The 27,899-nt window shown below is 39.9% G+C and overlaps 1 protein-coding gene and 1 pseudogene across 18 annotated transcripts in view; both read left to right on the forward strand.

The window, feature by feature from the left end:
• The window catches only part of USP28 (ubiquitin specific peptidase 28), an 80,636-nt gene that overhangs the window by 48,038 nt on the left and 4,699 nt on the right, over positions 1-27,899 (forward strand). For 5 of the 18 annotated variants that reach the window (XM_032285494.1, XM_032285495.1, XM_032285485.1 and 2 more), the window contains 15 exons: positions 1,439-1,587; positions 3,411-3,538; positions 7,118-7,213; positions 11,781-11,960; positions 14,239-14,444; positions 15,709-15,779; positions 17,197-17,425; positions 20,783-20,974; positions 21,588-21,727; positions 21,889-22,074; positions 23,388-23,483; positions 24,881-25,059; positions 25,179-25,257; positions 26,051-26,130; positions 26,644-26,767. In XM_032285494.1, coding sequence (XP_032141385.1) covers positions 1,439-1,587; positions 3,411-3,538; positions 7,118-7,213; positions 11,781-11,960; positions 14,239-14,444; positions 15,709-15,779; positions 17,197-17,425; positions 20,783-20,974; positions 21,588-21,727; positions 21,889-22,074; positions 23,388-23,483; positions 24,881-25,059; positions 25,179-25,257; positions 26,051-26,130; positions 26,644-26,767 — 2,135 coding nt within the window. Of the gene's footprint in view, positions 1-1,438; positions 1,588-1,860; positions 1,938-3,410; positions 3,539-7,117; positions 7,214-11,780; positions 11,961-14,238; positions 14,445-15,708; positions 15,825-17,196; positions 17,426-20,782; positions 20,975-21,587; positions 21,728-21,888; positions 22,075-23,387; positions 23,484-24,880; positions 25,060-25,178; positions 25,258-26,050; positions 26,131-26,643; positions 26,768-27,899 lie in introns of those variants that run through there. The other 13 variants (XM_032285496.1, XM_032285497.1, XM_032285489.1 and 10 more) reach the window with 7 other exon arrangements.
• LOC116556270 lies at positions 8,907-10,032 on the forward strand (annotated as a pseudogene).

Genomic DNA, 27,899 nt, shown 5'->3' on the forward strand with positions numbered 1-27,899 from the left:
ATGAATAGTCTTAAGAGTCAGTGATACCCAGGTCTGAATATTGGTTCTGCCTCTTGGTATCTGTTAACTTTGGACAAACTATGTGAGCTTCTGGATCCTCAGTCTCTTCATCTGTTAAATGTGCCCGATCTTTATCTCAGATTTGTCATGTTAATACTTGCACAGCCCAAATCTGACATTAATGTCGGATAGTGATTTTACTCAGTTTTCTCTGTGTTGCTTATTCTGATATAATACCTAATCTCAAAAGCTTTTATTGGGTGAGACTGCCAAAAATGTTTTTCTAGAATAGAGACTTTTCACTCTGGAGGCTTATCTAACTAAGCTGCATACTAGACACATAATTTATTTTTAATTATGGAGAATTTAGAATACATTCAAATCGAGCCATTTTAAAACCTCCATGAACCCAGCCTTAGCTCACAGCCAGTCATTCCTCTTCTCACCCTGTCACTCTTACCAATCTGATATTCTTTTTAAAACATAATCCAGTACCAGTATGACTCTGAAAAATGGCATTTTAAACTATCAACTATCTAGTCAGTGTTCAAATTACTAATTTGTTTTCATAATTTAAAAAACAGAAAATTTATTTTCAGAGTTGTTTTAATGAGGACCCCAGTGTGATTTATGATTGAATATTTGTAAGCTACCCCTCCATCCTTTTTTCCTTGAAATGCTGAATTTTTGGAGAATCTGGGTTGGTTGTTCTGTAGCATTTCCCATGGTCAGAAATTTTGCTGTTTGCATGTCCCCTCATACATTTTTAACATATTCCCATGTTCTTCTCTACTCATCTCTTATAAATTAATTGGTAGTTAGTTGTGTCTAGAGATTTGACTAGACTTACGTAAGGCTTTTTTTGGCAAGACTAATTGACAGGTGGTGAGAAAACCCTTGATCAAGAAGCACATACTATCTGGTTGTCTTTCTTTTTGCAGGTTTTTTTGTTTGTTTTTTGAGACAGGTTCTTGCTCTCTTGCCCAGGTTGTAGCGCAGTGGCATCATCATAGCTCACTGTAACCTTGGACTTCTGGGCTCAAGAAATCCTCCCACCTTATTCTCCTGAGTAGCCGGGACTTAAGGTGTGCTCTGCTGCACCCTGCTAATTTTTATTTTTTGTAGAAACAGGGGTGTCACTATGTTTTCCAGGCTGGTCTTAAACTCCTGGCCTCAAGTGATCCTCCCACCTTGGCTTCCCAAAGTGGTGGGATTACAGGCATAAGCTACCACACCCCTGGCCTTTTTTCAGTGTTAGTGGTTGTCAGTGTTCCGTGTCTACATCAACTGGCTCATTAGAGGTTGCTATAAAGGCTTAAGTGCATTTCTAAGCAGCTGTCAAGAAGTTGCTGAATTTAAAATGTCTCTGTGGAGCCAGAAGATAGGCTTTAGATAGTCATAGTGATGTCTTTTGTAAAAAGTCTCTCTCTTTACCTAGGAAAACCCTTTTGTAACAATGAGACCTTCGGCCAGTATCCTCTTCAGGTAAACGGTTATCGCAACTTAGACGAGTGTTTGGAAGGGGCCATGGTGGAGGGTGATGTTGAGCTTCTTCCCTCTGATCACTTGGTGAAGTATGGACAAGAGGTACGTTGGAGATCTTTATTTGCTCTGCCAGTGACAAAGCCAGTTAAGTAGGAGTGAGCTTTTGGGCAGACTAGTTTCCCATCACATATTAAGTAACTTGACACTTACAGCTTGAATTTGTCTTAAGTCTCGTCAGTTGATGTGAGTCAGTGAGTATTAGTATTTTGATAAATAAAATTTTTACTAAAACTATGAATTTGAGTTACTCGTGTAAAGGTTGTATGCTGCTTCTGATGTTTTAAGTATGATCAAGTTTCTCTCTTTCTGTTGAAGCCTACCTGTACCTGAGTAGGGAGAACCCACTGCCTCCATATTTTCGGAGGGTAAAAGTACAGTGATTAACTCCTATGGTATGCCATTTAGAATATTTTCCCTATTATAGTATTTACTGTTCTCAATTGTAAATTCTGCCTTTGCTTTTAACATTTTTAAAATTTAATTTTCATTTGTTTATTTATCTATTTTTGTGGGTTGGAAAGAAAGGGGGGAAGTTATAGGGAGAGTATGGGTAGTTAACATCTCAATATTCATTCCAGTTGGGTTAAGAATTAGTGAACTGCATTTGTAACATAATTCTTAACACTACACAGTTGGGATTATTCTCCACTGATCGTATGTTTTGAGACAAAACTGTGGCTTATATATGAGCCCAACTCATTAATTACTTTAGGAGACAGTGGAGCTTTCCTGAACTGAAACAGGTAGCCTAACATGAGCCCTATGAAAATACATTCACTGTAGAGCAGTGTTGGAACTCAGAGAGAGCTACTGCGTCCCTGGCTGTTCAAGGAAATAAGTGATTCCTAATGTAGGAATTATGCTATCTGTACCATCTGTGCAGAAGACCTGGTGCATCCTCTTAGAAAAGAGGGAATGTTCACCAGCTATACTTAGACCTGTGGACACTTGTATTCTAGGATGGAAACTCTATAAAAATTAAACAGAAACAAAATCATCATGCTCACTTAGATTTCACCTTGAGGTGGTCTCACAGGCTATCTGAATTCACCTCATTATGCTAACAGGGTATCTGAAGGGAATGCTGCTTGCACGTTTGGTAAAGGGAACATTTTAAAGCTGTTCACAGGAACTTCAGACATATGAGTGAATTGAATAGAAAAGCCAATTCCGATTTAGCTTTTCCTCACCTGTGATCCTTGACTGTTGAGTCTTTTTTGTCAGTACCTTCCTTTCTTGAAACTCAGTTAACATTGTAGGTTGGTTTAACTGGCGTCTTTATGAGACCTCTGTGAATTTTTGGAATTCAGAAATTTTTCTGAGAAATTGAGAAATTATAAAACCATGAGGCTATTTCAACTTTCCTTTGTATACATAAAGGAGATTCAAATTATGGTTAATAGACTAAACAAACAGCGTGTAATATATGTACTCATATTAGTCTTTTTAGCTAACCCATGGAGTTAGTTTTCACTTTAGCTACATGCTGCTTAGATCAAAATTTCATATTCTGCAATTAGGCTTGCTGTTTTCTTAACTTTTTAAACCTCTTTTGAATACTGATGATGTAATGAATGAGTTGTGTAGAGGCTTAGTGCACTTTACATATTCAAGGGTGGTTTATTCTGAGGATGATGATTGACTGGCTAGTAAATTTGGAGTCTTGAGGAATGTTGAACCATATTCTCTAAGAGTGTGAGTCTAAGTATTCATTTCCTTTAGTGTTAAAGTTCTAGCCTGAGCTTGACTTGAGTATAAGTTCTATACCAAAGGAAGAAAGTCTGATGAGGGATATTTTAAATCTGGCTATTGTTATTTCCTAAAATTAATTTTTCTTTTTCTCACATTTCTACTCTTGACACTAGCGTTGGTTTACAAAGCTACCTCCAGTGTTGACCTTTGAACTCTCAAGATTTGAGTTTAATCAGTCCCTTGGTCAGCCAGAGAAAATTCACAATAAGCTGGAATTTCCTCAGATTATTTATATGGACAGGTGAGTTCTTGGCTGATTTTTTTTTTTTCCTGATGTATTGCAGCAGTAGAGATAGATGAGCATATACTAAGTATTTTGTGCATAGGAATCACCTGGAAGTCATGATAATATGCAACTTTGGATTCTGTAAGTCTAGGTTGAGGGTTTTTGCCTTTTTCTAAGACCTCCCGGGGTTGTGCTCATGTTACTTCTTATCTCTGGACCATGATTAGAGTAGCTAGAGTTTAGGTGAAAGTCCTGATCATTTTGGGGTAGGAACTACCTTTATTCTGGGGGTAGGGAGGTTCCCTAGCAGACTTGCATTATAGAATTTTAATTTTATAAAAGTCTGGTTGATGCTAGGAGTGGTGGCTTACATCTATAATCCTAGCACTTTGGGAGGCTGAGGTGGGCAATAGCTTGAGCTCAGGAGTTCAAGACTAGCCTGGGCAACATGGCAAAATCCTGTCTCTTAAAAAAAAAATACAAAAATTAGCTAGGTGTAGTGGCATACACCAGTAGTCCCAGCTTCTTGGTGGGGCTGAGGCAGGAGGGTTGCTTGAGCCTGGGAAGTAGAAGCTGCAGTGAGCCCTTTTTGTGTTACCGCACTTCAGCCTCGATGACAGAGTAAGACCCTGTCTCCAAAAAAAAAAAAAGGCTGGTGTGGTGGCTCATGCCTGTAATCCCAGCACTTTGGGAGGCCGAGGCAGGTGGATCACTGGAGGTTAGGAGTTCGAGACCAGCTTGGCCAACATGGTTAAATCCCATCTCTACTAAATACAAAAATTAGCTAGGCGTGGTGGTACACACCTCTAATCCCAGCTACTTGGTAGGCTGAAGCAGGAGAATTACTTGAACCCAGGAGGTGGAGGTTGCAGTGAGCTGAAGTTGTGCCACTGCACTCCAGGGTGAATGACAGAGTGTGATTCCATCTCCAAAAAAACAAGAAAGAAAAGAAAAAACGTTTTACTTTTTTTTCGGAGACGGAATCTGGCGCTATCTTCATGCTGAAGTGCAGTAGTGCGACCTCGTCTCACTGCAGCCTCCACCTCCTGGGTTCGAGCAATTTTCGTGCCTCAGCCTCTTGTGCCTCAGCCTCTGAGTAGCTGGGATTACAGGCATGCGCCACCACACCAGCTAATTTTTGTATTTTTAGTAGAGACCAGGTTTCATCACGTTAGCAAGGATGGTCTTGATCTCCTGACCTCGTGATCCGCCTGCCTCAGCCTCCCAAAGTGTTGCTTTTATAGGCATCAGCCACTGCGTCCGGCCTCTTTTACTTGTTTTTTATGTAGTCATTCTTATCCCATGGTTTATTTTTAGGCATATAACCAGTGAGTTCTTACAAATATACAGTCAGATAACCACCATCACAGTCAAGATGTAGGACATGTCCAACACCCTGAAGATTTTCCTTGCCCCATTGTGATCAATCCCTTTCTCTCCATCCCCAGGTCCTGGCAACCACTTACTTGTTTTTAGATCCTATAATGTTATAGTTTCTAGAATGTGGTATTAGTGACATTGATATTTAGTAGGTACCCTGCTGTGGCTGTGTCCTTTCTGTAGGATAATGTTTTTGGGATTCACCCATGTTGTTCATATATAAGCAATTTGCTCGTTTTTATTGCTGAGTAATATTCTAGTGTAATATGTACTGTTTTTTCCATTCCCATTTGGTGACGTATTTAGTTTTAGGCTATTATGAATAAAGCTGCCGTGATCATTCACATATAATCCTTGGCATAATTTTTAGTTCTCTTGGGTAAAATGTAGGAGTAGGATTGCTGGTTCTATGAAAAGTGTATATTTAACATTATAAGAAATTTCCAAACTATTTTCTAAAGGGACTGTACAATTTTGCATTCCCTCTAGGAGTGTATGAGGGCTCCATTTGCTCCACATCCTTGCCAGTGCTTGGAATTATAAGTGTTTCTGATTTTAGCTATTTAGTAAGTGTGTGGAATATCTTCTTTTTCCTTTGATTTATATTTCCTTTTCTCCCATTAAATTACCCTGGCACTTTGTCAAAAATGAACTGAACATATATTTGGGGATCTATATCTGGAGTCTGTTCTATCTGTTGTCTGGTCTAATGCCAATGCCATATTGTTTTGATTACTATGGTTTTACTGCAAATTTTGACATTCGATAGTATGAATCTTCCAACTTTGTTCTTCTTTTTCAAAATTGTTTTAGCTATTCTGGTCCTTTGCATCTCTAAATAAACTTTTATCAGCTTGTCAGTTTCTAACCAGTGGCTATTGGGATTTTGATTGGTGGTGTTTTGAACTTATAGATCAGTTTGGGGAGAACTGACATCTTAATTATGTTGAGTCCTTTGGCCGAGCTCGGTGGCTCATGCCTGTAATCCCAGCACTTTGGGAAGCTGAGGCAGGTGGATCACCTAAGGTCAGGAGTTCGAGACCAGTCTGGCCAACATGGTTGAAACCCTATCTGTACTTAAAAAAAAAAAAAAAAAAAAAAAAAAAAAAATAGCAGGGTGTTGTGGTGAGCACCTGTAGTCTCAGCTACACAGGAAGCTGAGGCAGGAGAATTGGCATGAACCTGGGAGGCAGAGGTTGCAGTGAGCCAAGATAGTACCATTACACTCCAGCCTGGGTGAGAAGAGTGAGACTCCGTCTCAAAAAAAAAAAAAAAAATGATAATAATAATGAGTCCTTCAATCCATGAATGGTGTGTAGCTCCATTTATTAAATAAATTAATAAAGATTTATTTAAGTCCTTGTTAATATCTTTCAACAGTGTTTTGTAATTTTTAGTGTATAGGTCTTGCACACATTTGATTAAATTTATCTCAAATTCATGCTTTTAATTTCATTTTCATTTGTTCTTTTACAAGTGTATGGAATTATAGTTGAGGTTTTTTTTTGTTTTTTTTTTTTTGAGGTGGAGTTTCACGTTGTTGCCCAGGCTGGAGTGCAATGTGCGATCTCGGCTCGCTGCAACCTCCGCCTCCTGGGTTCAAATGATTCTCCTGCCTCAGCCTCCTGAGTAACGGATTACAGGCATGTACCACTATGCCTGGCTAATTTAGTGGAGATGGGGTTTCTTCATGTTGGTCAGGCTGGTCTTGAACTCCTGACCTCAGGTGATCCACCTACCTCAGCCTCCCAAAGCGCTGGGCTTACAGGTATGAGCCACTATGCCTGGCCTTTTTTTTTTCCTTTTTCCCGATTGACTTTGTATCCTTTGACTTTACCAAACTCACTTATTAGTTCTGATGTATTTTTTTTAGGTTTCTTGAAATTTTATGCGTAGGTAATTATATCATGTGGAACTACAAGGCAGCTTTACTTCTTTCTTTACTATCTGCATGCCTTTAATTTGTTTTTCTTACTTTATTGCATTGGTTATACCTTCAGTTAAACATTGATTAGAAGTAGCAAGAATGAGTATCCTTGCTCCTAATCTTGGGGGGAATGCATCAGTCTTACTCTTAGGTATAATGTCAGCTGTATGTTTTTCACAGACGCCCTTTATCTGATTGAAGAAGTTTCCTTGAATCTTTAGTTTATTGAGACTTTATGTTATTAATGTTGTTAAATATAAATTGTGTTTGTGGGATTATTTGCTTAGGTACATGTACAGGAGCAAAGAGCTTATTCGGAATAAGAGAGAGTGCATTCGAAAGTTGAAGGAGGAAATAAATGTTCTGCAGCAAAAATTGGAAAGGTAAGCTGTGGACACCTTCATGCTTAGAAATGTAAATGACAAGAGTAGAATATTAAAAACAGATAATTTGTTTTTATTTAAAAATTAACTGAAAGTTTAAATATTAACTAAGAGTATTTTATAAAATAGCTAAGAAAATTTTTTGTCTAAGTGTGGAGCAATCTTCAAGATCAGCTAGCATTATTCATGGGGGTAAATAGTAGTCCCAGAGTACTTAAGTGACCCAAAGTCACACAGTTAATTATTGCAGTGTACTAAGGAGAACCTGAGGTCTGATTTTATAGCCTTTTACTTTTTCTACTCCCTTTGCCATCTTTTTCACAAATATGAGAGAGGCAAGTGTCACAACGGTCCGGTCCACTTTTGGAAAAGCAGTTTCTGAAGTGTCTAAGAAAGCTAAAAAGCAGTGCTTTTCTACCTAGAGCAGTGCTAACTGATTAAAAGAGCTAATATTTCTGATGCATATAAAGTTCTTTCTCTTTTGGAGGAATTTTTCCTTTTCTGATTGTTGGTTTTACACTATTTCTGTGGAATGATTTTTCTGTGATTTCCTTAGGAGTTCATGTAATTTCTTTCTAGTCTAGATAAATCCCACTGATTTTGCACTTAAGAAAGAGATCCCATACACAGTCAGTGGCTTATTCTCCCCTTATCCACTTAACCGTTTTTTATCTATGACTGCCCCACCTCCACCCACTCCCTTATTAGGCCATTAATTTCCCTCAAGGACAACACTTTCCCTACCAGGCCTAAGATGGACCCTGCACTGTACCCCCACTGCTACTTCGTCTTCCTCTCACTCCAGGAGAACTTACAAGATGTGATTAGTCGTCTGTCTTAGTAAAGACTTAAGCTGGAAACTGGTTCCTCAGATACTGTCCTGGAAGTGATTTACAGAACTCCTAAGTGTGGCAGTATTTTACTTTAAAGGTTTTACTTTGTAAGGCTGGAATTTTAAAATTATTTTTATAGAACCAACCATAGCAGCTGAACGCAGTATCATGTGCTTGTAATCCCAGCTATATGGGAGGTTGAGGCAGGAGGATTGACTGTGCCCAGGAGTTTGAGACCAGCCTGTGCAACATAGAGAGACCTCATCTCTCTCTCTCTCTCTCTCTCTCTCTCTCTCTGTCTCTCTCTTTTTTTTTTTCTTTGAGATGGACTCTTGCTCTGTGGCCCAGGCCAGAGTGCAGTGGCATGATCTCGGCTCATTGCAACCTCCGCCTCCCGGGTTCAAGTGATGCTCCTGCCTCAGCCTCCCAAATAGCTGGGATTACAGGCATGCTCCACCATGCCTGGCTGATTTTTGTATTTTTAGTAGAGATGGGGTTTCACCATGTTGGCCAGGCTGGTCTTGAACTCCTGACCTTGTGATCTGCCCTCCTCGGCCTCCCAAAGTGCTGGGATTATGGGCGTGAGCCACTGTGCCCAGCTGAGACCCCATCTCTTAACAACAACAAAAAAGAACCAAGCATACCTGGTGTTTTATAGTTGAAAAATTCTTAATTTTCCAGGAGACAATAGGGTATTCTGGATTTTAAAATAGAGCATAGGACCATTTTCCTTAGTATGATAATACTTTTGTTTTAAAATAAAATGAGACCCCTGAGTTGTACCTTCACGAGGCTAGAGGGGCCGGGGAACGTATTCCCCACCTCCCCCGCCCTCACACACTCCACCACTGACTGTCCGCATGTTTACCTGACTCCTCAATCTGGATTTTGTGGAACCTGCTCCCAAAAAGGCATTAGAAGGAACTGCCAAGCACCAAATTTTGTCAAGAAACAGCAGCTCTTGGAGCAGAGAGGCTTTCTGAATAAAAAGAACCAGCCCCCTAGCAAGTTGCCCAAAGCTGCACTCAGAACTTCCAAAGAAAGAAGAAGCTCCTAGGTTGGATGGCACTTGGAAGACCCCTCCCTTCCCAGAAAAGAAGGCAGGCTGCCTCCAGCAGTGGGTCAGGGTCAGAACAGTCCCTGTACAGGAAGGTTGCAGTGTCTTGGCCATCCCCTTCCCCTTCAAAGAATGCTGATTCAGTTGCAGCTAAGTAGATTTGCTGGGGGTGCCCTTCTAAAGGTTAATAGCCAACTAACCCACTCCCAAAAGAAAGAGCCCCAGAACAAATCCTCTTAGGCCAGTGCCCCACAGAACTCTACCAAAGCTCACTCAGAATACATGCTTTGGAGCATCCCAGAAGTTGCCAAGGAAGAATGGTGGCATTTGGCTGTGAGATGCTGGACACAGGACCCAAGGGGCATGTTACTCTCTTGGCTCCACGTAGCACTGTCAGCTACAGTGGAGATACGCTTTACGACAAGTACATCATTCTCCCTGGCCACTGTGGACTGCCAGACCAGGTGGAGTGGTGTCCAGAAGCAGCACATGGTGAATGTCATGCTCTTCAAGATTGCTTGTGACAGATCTTGAAGAGACAGGGAAGATGGTGGGGCTTGCCATCCACGATGACTTCAAAGCCCTTCAGAACTTTCATCCCAAGTCCCTCACCAGTGACAACTCCCATATCCTCCTCCTCCTTCCCAAATGGAAGGCTGATTACCTGGTGAAGGTCACCATGTCTTTGAAGCGTCTCATCAAGAAGCTGCTGAACTGGGACATACGGGTTGGGAAAAGCAGGCATTCCTCTGTGAAAGACACCCAGGCCACCGTGGAGCTATACAAATTGGTTGAACTTGAGTGGGAAGAATACCTTGGCCAGAATTCCCCAAAAGACTGGTGACAGTGGCGATGGTGATGTGGGGAGGCAGAGGCAGCACCAGGAGCAATAGGGCAGTGGACCAATGGACAGCTCAACCAGGTCTACATCTTTGGAAGCTAGAATTGTTGGTGAGAGGAAACCTCTACTCTAGATTTAATATCCATTGAAATTCCATCTCTGGAGTTATGTCCTGTGTCTGGTTAAGCGTTCTGTGAAAAGAGGAAGCGTCCATGTCAGAACCAGTGCTGTATCCTTTACCTCTTACATGGTGCTGTCCCCAGGTCCCTGGGTGCTCTGTGGCAGTGAAGTGTTTTGACTTTCAAGGGACAGAGCATACTGGGAAATGTAGTTTCCCATAGTGCTTGATCACTAGGGTGGCTATATGGCTCATTTTGTGTCTTTTCTTCTTGAATAATTGACAGCACCCTCTTTTACTCTCAGAAGTTTCCTGGTTGGATAATAAATTATATGGTCCCATTTCTAAAACAGCCTCTGCTTTTGGCCCACAGTCTGCATCTAGCCTGTTTTAGGTTTTCGCTCATTCTTCCTACCTTGACTGCCAGAGGTACCATTGCAGGTGAAGTTTAGTTCTCCTTAGGGTTCCAAGGCAGTGGAGGTAAGAGGGTAACTTGGAAATCAACTTTTCTGATTTAGGAAAGCAATCTCTTTCCTAAGATAATAGAGGTTTTATTTCATGTAGGTCCCAGTTGGTACATTAAAAAAGAATTTGTAAAGTGTTTTTAACCCATTTATGCCAGGGGTTGCAATTTTTTTGTGTGAAAAATCAGACCTTGGTGATGATCTTGAGCCGTAGGATATAAATAACTCCCATAAGCTTAGGATTCCAGTAATGGAACACTAGGCATAAATGGGTTAATGGTTTTTAGTCTTTATCTTGCTAAACCAAGCCCCTAAAAACTCTTGATTATTCCCTTGATACATTTTTATAATGGAAAAAATAAAATGACTGTAAATTTCGGAATTTTTTTTTTAAGGTTGCACATACCTGCTTGTATATGTGTAACACACCCCTTGGAAAATATAAAAGAAACTTTTTTTTTTGGAGACAGAGTTTCACCCTTGTTGCCCAAGCTGGAGTACAATGGCGTGATCTCGGATCACTGCAGTCTCCACCTCCCAGGTTCAGCGATTCTCCTGTCTCAACCTCCTGAGTAGCTGGGTTTACAGGTGTGCACCACAATGCCTGGCTAATTTTTTGTATTTTTAGTAGAAACAGGGTTTCATCATGTTGGCCATGCTGGTCTCGAACTCCTGATCTCAGGTGATCTGCCCACCTCGACCTCCCAAAGTGCTGGGCTTAACAGGCGTGTGCCACTGCGCCCTGCCAAAAGAAACCTAATGGATACCATTAGGTAGTAAAACGGAGGTGATGGTAGATAGTGTTTATGGTCTGTTTCTTACTTTTCTGTATTTGAATTTTCATACCAGGCACATGCACTACTTTTACTGTTTAAAAATGTTGCCTGGACACAGTGGCTCACGCCTGTAATCCCGGCAGTGTAGGAGGCCGAGGCGGGTGAATCGTTTGCGGTCAGGAGTTCCAGGCCAGCCTGGCCAACATAGCAAAACCCCATCTCTACTTAAAATATTAGGATTAGGAGCCCATTTGAAATGTTTCCTGCCAGATATAAAACTTCACATTGTTGGCAGTTTTCACTTTTGTAGCTAGAGAATTTTTACCCTATAGATTGTTTGAGTACCCTATTAAATATTGTATAGCCTCTAGGAATAAGCCTTTCTGTTGACTCCCTTTGATAAATAGATCTTTTGTCAGCGAATCTTAAAATGCAAAACCAATTTGGGCAGTAGCATACCAGTGTCTTTGCCTCTTAGGTATGTGAAATATGGCTCAGGCCCAGCTCGGTTCCCGCTCCCTGACATGCTGAAATACGTTATTGAATTTGCTAGTACAAAACCTGCCTCAGAAAGCTGTCCACCTGAAAGTGACACACATATGACATTACCACTTTCTTCAGTGCACTGCTCGGTTCCTGACCAGACATCAAAGGAAAGGTAATGAAAAGAGTTTTTTAAAAATAGTATGTATTGTTTTTTTCTGGTATAATTTAAACTATGCACCATCTTTATACCTGATTCACGCTCACCTATAAGAGCACAGGAGCTCGGAGCTCTTTGTCTTAAAGGGAAGGATTTTGCTGACTATCACTTGGGTGGGAGTGTTCTTAATTCTCACCAGTGCATTTGTCTTATCCATAGGATGGTTGAGTTATTTCAGAGGCTTCTCGAAATGTCCAGGATAGTGTTCAGGTTCCACCCAGGGCTGCCTTGTTTTGAACTACAAGCCAGCTACCATTAGAAGCCTTTCTCAGAGGAAACCTCAAGCCCTGCTCTTCCAAAATCTCTCATGCTTCCACACTTGAAGTATGCATAACTATGTAAACATCAAGGAAACAGAGACTTATTCCTGAATAGAAAATTAAAACTTGAGAAAGAACTGGCTAGAAATAAGAGGACAGCCTAGAGGGGCTTGTCTAGTAAAGACAGAGGGAGATAAAGTCACAGGAGCCTCTGATTTTATTCCAGTAGCCAACTGCAACAATCTCTATTACCTGGAGGAGCCACGAAAAGTAGCTAGGACATTTGATATGTGTGACCTGGCTAATGAAAACACTAATACCCAATAAAAAGTTAGACAGTTTTGTCAAAAAACCTTAACTATTTTCCCTAACACTCCTCCTACAGGTATTAATATTTATTCATCCATGTAGGCATAGAAATGCTTGTTTGGATAGAACATACCAAATGTCAAGAATGATTATCTCTAGGGAGTGACATGAGTCTGGGGATAGGAGTAGGGCTGCTCTTTCACTTTTTATATTCTGCTTAGATTTTTGAATTTCTTTTAAAAAATAGAATCTTTTAATGTATATTATGAAATGTAAATTGAATTTTTAAAAAGTGGTTCGGCAGGCTATTTAATCAAATAAAATAATAGTGCTTGATATTAGATTTAAAAATTACAGGGAAGTGTATGTGTGTAATCTCCTGAAATTGAGATACCTGTTCTCTTGTTGGGCTTATTTTTCCATAGGCGTGGACCTTAGGTAAAAGAGATTGCCTCCATTATTTTGTGCATGTGAGAGAGTAGGGAAAAGGGAGTGAGGGTTTTTTTTTAAGCCAAAAGTAAAGAAAGTTTATATTCTTCAGCTTTGGTGTAAAAGAGAAATCTAACTACAATTAGAAGCTTATTTTATATTCTTACTGGTTTATTCACCTGCAGTTTTACTGTGTTTGACAATAGGTTAATAGAGAAATTAACATTTACTTTATATGCTTTATTCTGTCAGTTTATATTAAAGACATAAAGAATTTGACATTTATATTTTGTAGATGAGATATTATTTACCTGAGGCAAAATACTCTTTTCCTGGGGTATTTAGCTAAAGTAGTGGAGCTAGGATTGTCTGACTTGAAGCCCTACTCTCCCAGCTCTCCAAGGTATCACCTAGTGTGTGTTCCTGTGAGTTGTATGTTCAGCCGATGCTTCCTTTTTCTTGCTTCTGTGTATTTTGTTCCTGGATGGATAGTACCACTTTAGTTGGGTTCATCTTGTAGACTCTGTGGTTGATTCCTTAATTATTGCAGGCCTACTCTTCTCTTCCCATCTTCATGAGAAGGAATAATCAATGATCAGAGAGCATGATCTAAAGACTCTGACCGATCCACCTTTGGATTCCTTTTCTTTACCTACTAGCTTGGTGAACTTGGACATGTTGCTTAATTTCTTTTTTTTTTGAGACGGAGTTTCACTCTTGTTACCCAGGCTGGAGTGCAATGGCGCGATCTCGGCTCACCGCAACCTCCGCCTCCTGGGTTCAGGCAATTCTCCTGCCTCAGCCTCCTGAGTAGCTGGGATTACAGGCACGTGCCACCATGCCCAGCTAATTTTTTGTATTTTTAGTAGAGACGGGGTTTCACCATGTTGACCAGGATGGTCTCGATCTCTTGACCTTGTGATCCACCGGCCTCGGCCTCCCAAAGTGCTGGGATTACAGGCATGAGCCACCACACCCGGCTATGTTGCTTAATTTCTTTAACCTTAGGCTTGCAGTTGGTGAAATAGGGGTAGAATAGTATCTGCCTCATAGGCCAGTTGTGGTACGTGAGATGATGTATATAGAGAAAAGGGTTGGCTCCATACCTTTATAGAGTTTATGCTCACTGAATGCCTGTACTTTTTCATATAGCATCTTGCTTTCCAAAGTACATAATTTAAGCCAAGGTATCTTTTGCAAATTATCATTATGAACATGATTTTTGTCTTCCTCAGTACGAGTACAGAAAGCTCTTCTCAGGATGTTGAAAGTACCTTTTCTTCTGAAGATTCTCAACACAAGTCTAAACCACTTACATCTTCTCGGTCTTCCATGGAAATGCCTGCACAGCCAGCTCCAAGAACAGTCACAGATGAGGAGATAAACTTTGTTAAGACTTGTCTTCAGAGGTGGAGGAGTGAGATTGAACAAGATATACAAGGTTGGCTCTTTTAAAACTTGTCAGTTACTCTTCCTTTTCTGTTTTTTGACTGTTTGGAGGTTAAGCACCTTGGTATACTTCCTGACATTACTGTACATTGTACAGAATTTTTTTCCCTCAAGATGGAGTCTTGCTGTCACCCAGGCTGGAGTGCAGTGGTGCAATCTTGGCTCCCTGCCTCCCAGGACATTTTCATGCCTCAGCCTCAAGGGTTTATAGGCACGCACCATTACACCTGGCTAATTTTTGTATTATTATTATTATTTTTAGTAGAGATGGGGTTTCACTGTGTTGGCCAGGCTGATCTTAAACCGCTGACCAAAAGTGATTTACCCGCCTTGGCCTCCCAAAGTGCTGGGATTACAGGTGTGAGCCACCACAGCTGACCCATGCTACTGAATTTTGACATGGTATTTGTGGCTTCTTTTGTTCTTTTAGTGCCCTGTAAGCTTGGCTCACATACCCCTATTACAAAGATGTGGAAAGATCCTCCCTCAAATTTTCTGGGAAATGATCACCTTGCTGGTATTTTTCTGCATCTGCTGATTCCTGTTTCTGTGGTAGTTTATCTAAACCCTGGCTTAAGTTGACCCAGATTTAGCATTTAGCTTTTCTGGACTTCTGCTTTTAACGCCTTTTCTATATGAAGCATGCTTTACTGAAAGTTAACAAGGCAGGGTATTTGAGCAGTACACACAATGTAAAATTGGATTATTCAGCATTGTATTCTTAAAAAGTCTTTTGACCTCATTGCCCATATTGCTCAGAATAGCCTTACCCCCGCTTCCTTTCTCCATTTGTCTAGGGAACAAAAAGAAGATGGAAATTCCAGATTCTTCCCAGATTCCTATTCAGAGAAATTTAGCCTTACCCTTTGTTCTGTTTTCTCATTTCAGATCCTGTCTGAGACATACATTTTACAGCCAAGTGACCCATTAAGATGTTTTCCTAATGGCTTAATCTTTAAGAAATTTTGGTGCCAATTGTAAAAAATAATTTTTGAAACCTTAATATAGTTACATTGAACTAAAAGCCTTCATAACCTAAAGTACTAGCTGCTTTAAAACTGTATACTGTTCCAATGCAAGACACATGAAAAAAAAAAAAAAAAAAAAGAAACAAAACTGTATACTGCTTTGTGGTTCATAGAGGGAAGCTGAAATCATTAGGACCCTAAGCAATTTCCTTTGCTTAGTTGTAGCAGCCTGTATGACATAGAATGAGATCATTTTAATAAAGCTTTTGTTTTTCTTTTTCCAAACAGATTTAAAGAATTGTATTGCAAGTACTACTCAGACTGTTGAGCAGATGTACTGTGATCCTCTCCTTCGTCAGGTAGAATGAAAATTGATGGGAAAGTGGTCAAGGCATGTGCTAATGGTAGATACAAAAATAAAATTTGATAGTTTTTTTAAAAACCCAATAGGAGTCTCCCTAAGATATAAGAATAAGATATCTTAAGATAGAAATTGATGTTATTCTGTTTCTTTATTTTAGGCTAAAGAAAGCAATATATATTTTTCTTACCAGCAACAGGACCTAACACATACTTGTTTGAATTCTACCACATAGAATTTTTTCATATTGTAGAAAGGTTTGTTGTCAGATTTTAAGAAAAAGTACTCACAAAATGGTACTTTTAAGTAGTGCAGTGGAGAAAACTGAACTAGGGACAGTTACCTTTTCTTTCCAAAAGTTCCATGATTCTTCCAGATTTTTCAATATAGCAACATGCTTTCAAGCTTTATTTCTATAATAATGAACTCCAAAAGGGAGTTGGACAGGACAGAAATTCTTACTATCTACACAAGTTTTTATTTAGAATAAATTCTGGGAATGGAAGGAAAAAGAGCTTTCTGAACCTATTCTGGTTAGGGGGCATGACCTTTCCGTGGCTTCTGTGAGAATGGATGGAGTGGGCAGAATGGCTGTAGGAGCAGAGCCCTGCTTCTAGAATCGCATTGAGGCAGAGTCCCATTGCTTAACAGGAATGCTCCATGTGAAACTCAGGTTTCCCCATTTTTTCTGTTGTGTTATTTCAAAAATCTTCACCAGTAATTAAAGTAGGTCAAAGTACTGATTAAGTGTAAGTTTAATTTGATTCTGTGATTGACTTTCATTTCTTTTTCCAGTATAATTTGATTCTGTGATTGACTTTCATTTCTTTTTCCAGTATTTAATTAGCATTTAAGAATTGCTCTATTTTCTCCATATTGAAAATATACATATGTGCTTTTCAAATGTTGTAACAAATATGTCATTAAAAGGGTCATCACTCCAGATAGGTAGGTGATCACTTCACTCTAAGAAGCGTGTGGCTGAATTAAATATGTTAACTTAAATTTTGGTGCCAAATAAAACAGGTATAGAACAAAATAGCTGCTAACCTTGTTTTTAGGTCTCAAATATGCTAAGCATTTTCAGCAGGAGTGGTCAAGGTGATTCTATTTTTAGATAAACAAGGTTTTGAATTGGAAGGATGTATATGTTTAGGTTATATTTGGTTTTAGATCTGAGGGGTTTAGAGTTGAATCTTCAGAGAGGTCATGTAGTTCAACGATCTGGATTTCAAGATTGGGGAACTGAGACATAATCAGCTCCAAGGCTGTGTTTTCAGTACTTCATCTTGAATCAACAGGATGTTTTAATATGAACCCCATATTAATCACATGCATAGTCATTTCTTAATAACGTAAACTTTATCAGATTACTTTGCTTCACCTGACTGGGAAATGTACATTCTGACTTACAGGTGCCTTATCGCTTGCATGCAGTTCTTGTTCATGAAGGACAAGCAAATGCTGGACACTATTGGGCCTATATCTATAATCAACCCCGTCAGAGCTGGCTCAAGTACAATGACATCTCTGTTACCGAATCTTCCTGGGAAGAAGTTGAAAGAGATTCCTATGGGGGCCTGAGAAATGTTAGTGCATACTGTCTGATGTACATTAATGACAAACTACCCCACTTCAATGCAGGTAAAAATATCTTGGCAGAATCTATAGACAGGGGAAAATCTGTACTGCTCAGGGAGAAGCACAGTCTTATACTGCTTTTTTAAAAATTTAAACTACAGCTTACTATTACATAATAATACGTTTCAAAAATATAAACAGTATGAAAGGGAATGAAAAGGAAAAACAAGTTCGCTTTACTACTACTTCCTTGACCACTGGTCCCACTCCCCAACAAGTGTACAATGTTAGGTTTCTTATGTAGCCTTCAAGACACGTTGTATGCATATGCTAGTTTCTATTTATTTTATCTCCTCCTCTTATCCCCAAATAGGTTATTTTTTGATTCAACTCTGAACCTTTTTCATTAATCGAGTATTTATCAATCTCTATATTTTTAGAAGAAGAATCTACTCATTAGTTTTAACAACTATATAATAATTCATTGTATGGAATGTACGTATTTTAAAAATTTATTCAACTTGCCTCGCATAGATAGACTTTGTCTCTAGTTGTTGTTTTTAGTGACATCTTTCTTTTTTTCTTGCTCCATCTTATGGTGCCGATAGTGACATTTTGTACATACATTTTTGCACCCTTTGGAGAATAACTAATTTTTTTTTTTTTTTTTTTTTTTTTTTTGAGACCAAGTCTTGCTCTGTCACCCAGGCTGGAGTGCAGTGGTGCAGTCTCAGCTCACTGCAACCTCCGCCTCCTGGGTTCAAATGATTCTTCTGTGTCAGTCTCCCAAGTAGCTGGGATTACAGGTGCCCACCCCCATGCCCAGCTAATTTTTTATATTTAGTAGAAATGAGGTTTCACCATATTGACCAGACTGGTCTTGAACTCCTGATCTCAGGTGACCATCCGCCTCAGCCTCTTAAAGTGCTAGGATTATAGTCGTGGGCCACCAAGCCTGGCGCAGAATAACTAAATTTTACAGGTGTACTTGCCGGAATAGTTTCACAGTTGTCATAATACTACTACTCATGCTAAGAGCAAGAATACTTATCATTTATATTGGTACTTTAATGCTGAAAGCATACTTTCAAACTTTATTTCTCTAAGAACTTACAACTGTAAAAGGGAGGGAGGAAGGTTAGAAAATGTTGTGATATTCATTTTCCAGCTGGATAACAGGTTCTAAGGGTTCTAAAGTTGACTAATCACATAGTCATTAAATAAATAGCAGTCCCAAGATTCAAATATAATTCTCCAAATTCTGTGGTGTTTTCAACTTACATTATTCTGTCTTTCTTCACATCCTCTATGAGAGGTCTTATGATGAGCATTTTGCAAGTAAGTTAATAGGAACCTTTTGCTTTTAGTATTCAAACTTGACTGTGTTGCATAAGCCCTGGCACAGTGGCTCACACCTGTAATCCCAACATTTTGGGAGGCTGAGGCGGTGGATCACGTTAGGCCAGGAGTTGAAGACCAGCCTGGCCAACATGGTGAAACCCTGTCTCTCCTAAATACAAAAATTAGCCAGGTGTGGTGGTGTACACCTGTAATCCCAGCTACTGGGGAGACTGAGGCAGGAAAATCACTTGAATCTGGGAGACAAAGGTTGCAGTGAGCTGAGATTGTGCCACTGCACCCAGCCTGGTCAACAGAGTGAGATTCTGTCCCAAAGCAATCAACACGTAATGCAGTTCTGTCCAGGCAGCACATTATCTTAATGATGTGTTAGTGTGGTTGGGGATTAGGAAATGGAGAGAATGATCATTGAACAGTAACGGATCTTCACAATTGTATATTTATGGTGTGAAGGAATGAGTAACTGCTTGTGGGAGTTATTATAACAGGTGAAATGTGCTAGCTGTTGGTAGTTTATAGGAGCCTTGTTATTGTGTGCATAGTTTATTTTTGTATTATAGAAACAAACAAGTGGAAACTGTCATTTGCTTAGTGAAAAGGCTGATTAATGGTAACCAGTAAGTGAATGTGTTAATCTGATATAGGATTTTTATTTTATTTTGGTCACAGGGTTAGAAAATGAAATTTGGAGCCGGGCGCGGTGGCTCAAGCCTGTAATCCCAGCACTTTGGGAGGCTGAGGCAGGTGGATCACGAGGTCAAGAGATCGAGACCATCCTGGTCAACATGGTGAAACCCCGTCTCTACTAAAAATACAAAAAATTAGCTGGGCATGGTGGCGCGTGCCTGTAATCCCAGCTACTCAGGAGGCTGAGGCAGGAGGATTGCCTGAACCCAGGAGGCGGAGGTTGCGGTGAGCCGAGATCGCGCCATTGCACTCCAGCCTGGGTAACAAGAGTGAAACTCCGTCCCAAAAAAAAAAAAAGAAAATGAAATTTAGTATGTTGTTGATATCCTTACCATTAGAGCCAGGTATTATTGACCATCTAACCATTGTATCAAATTGCTTTCTCATAGTACTTAATTGTGTGAAAGTTAATGATATAAATGTCTTGAAATTCATCTCTAACCTTTTGGAAATGGACATGCTTACCAACCAAATGCTGTGGTTCAATTGAGAAAACTGTTTAGCCTGAAATTTTTATTGGCTCTAATGATTTTCTGAATTTCCCTGAAATGGTTGGTATATCCAGTGATTGACAATGACCAGTTTCCAAATCTTTTTTTTTTTTTTTTTGAGTTGGAGTGTCACTCTGTCACCCAGGCTGGAGTGCAGTGGTGCAATCTCAGCTCATTGCAGCCTTAGCCCCCCAAGTAGCTGGGATTACAGACACGCTCTACCACGCTTGGCTAATTTTTGTGTGTTTTTTTTAAAGGGTTTACAAAAGAGTTTTACCGTGTTGGCCAGGCCGGTCTCAAACTCCTACCTCAAGTGATCCATCTGCGTTGGTCTCCCAAAGTGCTGGGATTACAGGCTTGAGCCACTGTGCCCGGCCCACTTTCCAAATCTTTAACTCTGTATTATTCATTCGTTTAGCAGATGTTTAATGAGTGCCTACTAAATGTCAGGCACTGTTATCGATTGTTGCTCTTACATTGTCCGTACAGGTTGAGCACCCCACATGAGAAAATCCAAAATCCCAAATGCTCCAAAATCCACAAAACTTTATGAGCACTGACATGATGCTGAAGGTGAATGCTCACTGGAGCATTTTGAATTTCAGGTGTTGGATTTTCAGATTTGGGATGCTCAACTATAAGTAATGGTGCAGATTTTCCAAAAACTGAAAAAAATTTGAAATCCAAACACTTCTGGTCCCAAGCATTTTGGATAAGAGATACTCAGCCTGCATTTCTGATGGATTATATGTGTATGTATTTTTAGTTAGGAGTAAGATAAAGATGAAATATCTTGCTTTCTTCCTTTCTAAAAAGGATGTTTTGGTTTCTTATGATCTTTGGTTCCTTGTGACCTTTTAATTCTATCTTTGCTTTTCCTCAGAGGCAGCCCCAAATGAGTCAGATCAAATGTCAGAAGTGGAAGCCTTATCTGTGGAACTTAAGCATTACATTCAGGAGGATAACTGGCGATTTGAGCAAGAAGTAGAGGAGTGGGAAGAAGAGCAATCTTGCAAAATCCCTCAAATGGAGTCCTCCACCAACTCCTCATCACAGGACTTCTCTACATCACAAGGTATCTGAGAAGGCATTTATGCCAGAGATATAGTAACATTTCATGCTGTATTCCCCTAGCCAGCCCTATGCCCTTCAGATGGTTAGGTGATGCCACAGCCTTCACAGTATATTTCATATGCAGTTGTTATGCCAGGCACAACCTAGTGGAATGAATTGTGGCATTAGAATGTGATCTGATGAAGAGAAGTAATATCAGAAAGAACTACCTGTGACTTTCACTGTGTATATGGTTTTGCTTATTTCCCAGGTTATGGGAGAAACTATGATAAGATTAATAGGTAGACTTTATGAAAACCATTCTCCAAAGGTGATCTTCCTAACAGATGCTTGTTTGTAGAAAGTTTTCTTAATGTGTAGAAATATGACAAAGTTGGGTGCACATTAATTTTACAGACTTACCAGTGGGTTCAAAGTTTACAGACTTTTATCAGAGTTCTTGCTGAAGTAGCCATTTCTTGTAGTTATTGCTTTCTAGGGAAAACCTGCATAGGCTTTGTAAAAAGCTGTTAGCAGGGTTGTATATTAAACTGTATCCATTCTGCTTGCTTTTTATCTGAGTATTCTAGACTATTTATCATCAGATGCTAAGACCTTTGTATATTCTTTATCAGAGCCTTCAGTAGCCTCTTCTCATGGGGTTCGCTGCTTGTCATCCGAGCATGCTGTGATTGTAAAGGAGCAGACTGCCCAGGCTATTGCAAACACAGCCCGTGCCTATGAGAAGAGCGGTGTAGAAGCAGCACTGAGTGAGGTGAGAATGACTGGGAAGCCCAAGTTCAGGAGGGCCAGGCTTTCAGCAGCAATGGTCAGTTTTCTTACATTTCTTTTATTCTGTGTCTCTGCTGCATTTAACCAACCCCTTTTTATTTCTCCTGTTTTTTCTTACTCTTTCTCCCCATTCTGCTGCCATAGCTTAAAGAAGCTGAACCCAAGAAGCCCATGCCCCAGGAAACAAACTTTGCAGAGCAGTCAGAGCAGCCTCAAAAGGCTAATGATGCAGAGTCTACTGCCCAGCCTAATTCTGAGGTCTCTGAAGTCGAGATTCCCAGTGTGGGAAGGATTCTGGTTAGATCTGGTGCAGATGGATATGATGAGGAGGGAGGTACAGAGATGAGTGCAGGATTTAGCTGTTTGTTGTCGGTCTTCTATTTCCTTCTCTTGTTACTATATTAAGGTATCTGCCAATAGCTGATATTTTCTCATTGCAACAAATAATTGTCAAGAAAGCCTATTTTGTTTTGACCTTATGAAAGATAGTCGTGTTTCTACTGTTAGTGCTCTCAGCATGTGTATATTTACCCAGGCTTGTACTTAACAGGGCCACTGCAGAGTCTAGATTGCTCAGAAGGGTAAAATTTAGTTCCCTTTTTGTTATTTTGGACAAAAGATTGCCTTCTAATTTAAAGTAGGGAATCTTTGTTTTGGATATTAGTCCATTGTTTTTTCTCCAGATATAAATTTTTCAGTTGTACAGTGAGCTGAACAAATGTGGATTTAAGTTATTTTTAGTTCTAAAGCTTTAGGAAGAAGCTATAGAACCCCAAGTTATTTGTTGTCTGTCTCCTCTTCAGTTGCATTGCACGTAAACAGTAATGAATTCTGTTTCTCAGATTTCTTTTTTCTTTTCCCTGTGGGGTATTTAAAACAAACAAAAAAATCATTGAAAAGGTAATTCTGTAATTTACAGGCTCATGCCTGTAATCCCAGCCCTTTGGTAGGCCAAGGTGGGTGGATCACCTGAGGTTAGGAGTTTAAGACCAGCCTGGCCGATGTGGTGAAACCTGTTTCTACTAAAAATACAAAAATTAGCGAGGTGTGGTGGCGCACACCTGTAATCACAGCTACTTGAGAGGCCAAAGCAGGAGAACTGCTTGAACCCAGGAGGCAGCAGTTGCAGTGAGCCGAGATCACACCATTGCACTCCAGCCTGGGGGACAGAATGAGACTCCATTTCCAAAAAAAAAAAAATCCTTGAAAGTTTTTCTTTATGGAGTCATATTTATATAGTCCCTAGTATCCAGACTATTTTAAATACACTGTTCATCGTAGTAAAACTGTGAAGTATTTGTGTGTTTAAGATATACACCCAAAGTACAGAACTAAATTGGAATTCTGACCTTAGACACTTCCCCTCCGAGAACTATAATTTAACTTAATTCTTCAGCAGTACCATATTGGGAGATATTTTTAGGCATACATCTTTCTTCATCCTACTGAGTTAGAACATATAGTTTAGGAATAGCTTGTCTTGGGCAGGGTGTTGACATCATCTAGAAGGACAGAAGTGGTGGGTGCACATAGGAACACTGCTCTGCTGCCCTTTAGCAATCTGTTCAGCCTACTTTCGTACAGTCTTCTGCTGAACCTTTCTTCTCTCCTTTTTCTCTATGTTTTGTGCCCCTTTGTGGTAGGTGATGCTGAGCCCTGCCATGCAAGGGGTCATCCTGGCCATAGCTAAAGCCCGTCAGACCTTTGACCGAGATGGGTCTGAAGCAGGGCTGATTAAGGTATCTCTGTTTTTAAAATTCTAATTCTTACAGCACAGGCATCATAATATTGGGGAAATAATTCTGTAAGAAGGGGAAAAATGGGATTAAGGCTGGGTGTGGTGGCATGTGCGTGTAGCCCTAGCTACTTAGGAGGCTGAGGTAGAGGATCACTGGAGCCCAGGAGTTAGAGGCTGCAATGCACTTTGATTGCACCACTGTACTCCAGCCTGGGCAACCTAAGAGAGCCCATCTCTTAAAAAAAAAAAAAAAAAAAAAGAGCCTGGGCATAGTGGCTCACACCTGTAATTTAGCACTCTGGGAGGCCCAGGAGGGAGGCCTGCTTGAAGCCGGAAGTTCAAAACCAGCCTGGTCAACATAGTGGAATTTCTTTTTTTTAATTAGCTGGACATGGTAGCATATGCCTGTAGTCCCAGCTAATTTGGAGGCTGAGGCAAGAGGATCATTTGAGCCCAGGTGTTCAAGGCTGCAGTGAACCATGATTGTGCCACTACATTCTAGCCTGGGTAACAGAGTGAGACCCTGTCTCAAGAAAATTAAAAAAAAAAAAAAAAAAAGTCTTCTGTGAAGTGAAACATGAAACTCCCTTTCCTGTCCAACTTATGAACAAGCTGTTTTCTTCACTTGATACTAACCCAGCCTTGGCTAGCAGGAACAATCTCAGTGACACGTAGCCTGGAGGGCTTTTCATTGTTCTTAGGAGTTGTCTGTTAGTAGCAACTGGGTTAATTTTGAGACCATAATATAACAAAGTAGTCCATGTTTTTAAAAATACTTGGGTAAAATTGCATTTGTATAGATGCTTAAAGTTTAAGTCATTGACACACAAGTATCTGCCTTTTATAACAATGAAAACTAAATATATTTTTTTCTGAGAACTTTATGAGAAAACTGAATTTCTTAAGAGTATAATAGACTGGGCCCTGCGGCTCATGCCTGTAATCCCAGCACTTTGGGAGGCCAAGATGGGCAGATTGTTTGAGCTCAGGAGTTCCAGACCAGCCTGGGGAACATGGTGAAACCCTATCTCTACAAAAAATACAAAAATTAGCTGAGCATGGTGGCGTGTGCCTGTAGTCTCAGCTATTTGGGAGGGTGAGGTGGGAGGATCACCTGAGCCCAGGTGATCATGCCACTGTTCTCCAGCTTGGGTGACAAAGCAAGATCCTGTCTCAAAAAAAAAAAGGTATAGTATGTTTTTGGTGCCAGGATGCTGAAAGAGTTTCACCCCTTATGAAAGCAATATAAAGATTCTGTAGTTGCTTTTGTAATTCCTCAATAAGAATTTTTAGAAGTCTTTTTAGAGTTAAGAGACTGCCTTGCTCCTAGGCATCAATTTCTGTGTGCAGAAGCCCACAGCACACTCCTTTTCTAACTATTGATGCTGTCCTTAATAGGCATTCCATGAGGAATACTCCAGGCTCTATCAGCTTGCCAAAGAGACCCCCACCTCTCACAGTGATCCTCGACTTCAACATGTCCTTGTCTACTTCTTCCAAAATGAAGCACCCAAAAGGGTAGTAGAACGAACTCTTCTGGAACAGTTTGCAGATAAAAATCTTAGCTATGATGAAAGGTGAGAAGAGAACATTCAGGTGAATCACTCCTTTGTCTGGGTCAGGCTAGACCAACTCCTCTGTTGGGAAAGTTTTGCCCTGTACCCTTTCATTGCTTTCTGAACTTTGTCCCACACAGATCAATCAGCATTATGAAGGTGGCTCAAGCGAAACTGAAGGAAATTGGTCCAGATGACATGAATATGGAAGAGTACAAGGTGAAGTCTTTTCTTTAAGTCTGTAGAGCAAAAACATTAATTCCTGAGGTAAATGGTACCTGAGGCAAAATTAACAATGGCAGACTGACTTGTTCTCCCACTTTCCCCAAAAAAAAACCTGGTAAAGAATGGATAAATGATATTTTCTTGTCCTCAGAATAGTAGGTCTCCTTATTTTCATTCTTCTTTTAGGGTGAATCAACACTTTACTTCCCTTAAATACCTATTTTAGCCTTGTCCTAATCAGTAAAATTCTTGTAATGGTGCATTTGGTTTGTTTTAAGTGATACAGTTTTTAAAATATGCATTTAAAGTATATACATAGTTGTACATTTTTTTAATTGCTTTCTATGTAAAACAATGTTGTGTACCACCCAAGGTGTATCTGCCACACTTCCTGAATTTGAACGTTGCTCTGTATGACTAGAAATGGCCATGTCTTTCCATCATTTTCCGTATCTGGATGGCTTTACCAGCGCTGAAGAAGTCCTTCGCTTAAGCTACAGCTGAATGTCTTTGACATAGCTACAGGAAATTAAGATAAATTCCAAAGCTTGTAGGAAATAAATACTTCTGTTACTCAACTGAAAGGAACAGAACATGGAAAATTAAGATCAGTGGTATACTTTTATGTTAAATGTTGAGTAGGTTTTTATCTGAAAGCTTTAGTGTGTGTTATTTTTGTGGCTACACGGATGTGCTCAGTAAATGTTTGTAATGAATTTAAAACTTAGGTGGAAAGGGCACTAAAAATTTATGATCATAATTATTAATAGTAGCCATTCTTTTTCAGAAGTGGCATGAAGATTATAGTTTGTTCCGAAAAGTATCTGTGTACCTCCTAACAGGCCTAGAACTCTATCAAAAAGGAAAGTATGTTGATCTTTTATTTTACTAAGATTGTTAGTCAGGATGCTGTTCCCTATAGATGCCCACCTGGGAATATTGAGAGCCACAACCATGCGTAACCTCTCTTGCCATATACACTAGTGTGTGTGCCTCTTCCAGTGCTTCAGTTTTGCTCTAAACATCACACACAGCTTTTTATCCTTCACATAATGAGATGGATCAGCCAAGAGATATATTGTGCCAGACTGTCTTTGTGGTCAATGAAGATGCTCAGAAAATGGATTTTTGAGTTGACATGGACCCTAGTGAGCATTCTTTGTTTTAGAGATGGGAAAAACGGAGGCTAGGGAAGTTTCATGATTTGTTTTGGGTGGACTGGCCAATTTGTAGAAGAGCTGGCCCTTGACTTTTTGTTTTTGGCCCTTGACTTTTTCTTAATTGTAGCCAAGTAGGTTCTTGAAATGGGGAAAAGAGAGGTCTAACCCCTAGATTTCAGTAAAAGAGCATTCAGCTGTTGTTTATCTCCCATTTTCTAAGGTACCAAGAGGCACTTTCCTACCTGGTATATGCCTACCAGAGCAATGCTGCCCTGCTGATGAAGGGGCCTCGCCGGGGGGTCAAGGAGTCCGTGATTGCTTTATACCGAAGGAAATGCCTTCTGGTTTGTACTGATTGTAAAGTCTTAAGGTTTTTTTTGTTTACCTCTGCTCCTTGAAAAGACATGACTTTCAAAACAAAATATCTCCGGCAGGTTTTAGATTTTTTTCCCCCCTAATTCTCATGAACAGTTTTACATTGGAACAGGTTTTTTTTTTTTTTTTTTTTTTTAAGTTACTTTTAGTGAATGCCATTGGTCTTCAATGATAACTGATAGAAGTTAAGATGAGAATTAGTCATCCCTCTGTGTGCCCTTCATGTATACGAGCATTATAGATTTTATCACATTGCTTTCCTACCAGGTACCTTGAGCACAGATACTTTTCTCACTCAGCCATTTCCTCTGTGACTGTCATGTAGGAAGCACGTAATAAATATGTGTGGAAGGAATGCAGTATTTTTTCCGTGTTCACTTTTAAGCTGGTAGATGAAAGTTTTAGTGACTTCTGAGACACTTCATTTTTTTTTTTTTTTTTTTTTTTTTTTTAAGAAAAGTAGGAACCATAAGAATTGGTCTTGCTGTTCTGGTAACATCATCGTCATACTAGTGAAGATTAACTCTCTCCTGGCCTGATTTGTGCTGTATAGCCACATGGAAAGGCAGACCTATATCCCCTTGCCTCCCCAGGGGTTTATGTGATGCTTGTCCTTCAGAGAACTGTAAAGGGGTAGCCTGCTTTCAGATTTTGTGCTTGTGTGTATTTTCTCCTATACCCAGCAAATTTGCCCTTCACAGAAGACAAGCCAATATTTCTACTACTGCCTTGGCCTTGTACATACTGAATGGGTGAGATTAGGTCATGACATACATGCAATAGCTTTATTTTCTGATTTACAAGTTGACAACTGTATTAGTTATAGGTGTGGCAGGGCCACTTTGAAGCTGAAAAAGGGATCTTGTTGTTTTGATGGATCTGAATTTTATTAGAGCCATGTTTTTATATTTTAAATTACCAAATAGATTGACATTTTTGAATATCCTACCCAGCTTCTGTAGTAATGCAGTAATAGGGATTTAGACTCTTTCCATTATTGGATCCTAACCCCTGGTGTGCATCAGAATCATATAGGGAGCTTTCAGACAGTTGTGAAGCTCAGGCCTCTCCCTAGACAATTAAACCAGAATCCGTAGGAAG

This window comes from Sapajus apella, unplaced genomic scaffold (genome assembly GCF_009761245.1).
Source record: "Sapajus apella isolate SASKATOON/1434 unplaced genomic scaffold, GSC_monkey_1.0 scaffold16, whole genome shotgun sequence".
In the NCBI taxonomy this organism is placed as follows: domain Eukaryota; kingdom Metazoa; phylum Chordata; class Mammalia; order Primates; family Cebidae; genus Sapajus; species Sapajus apella.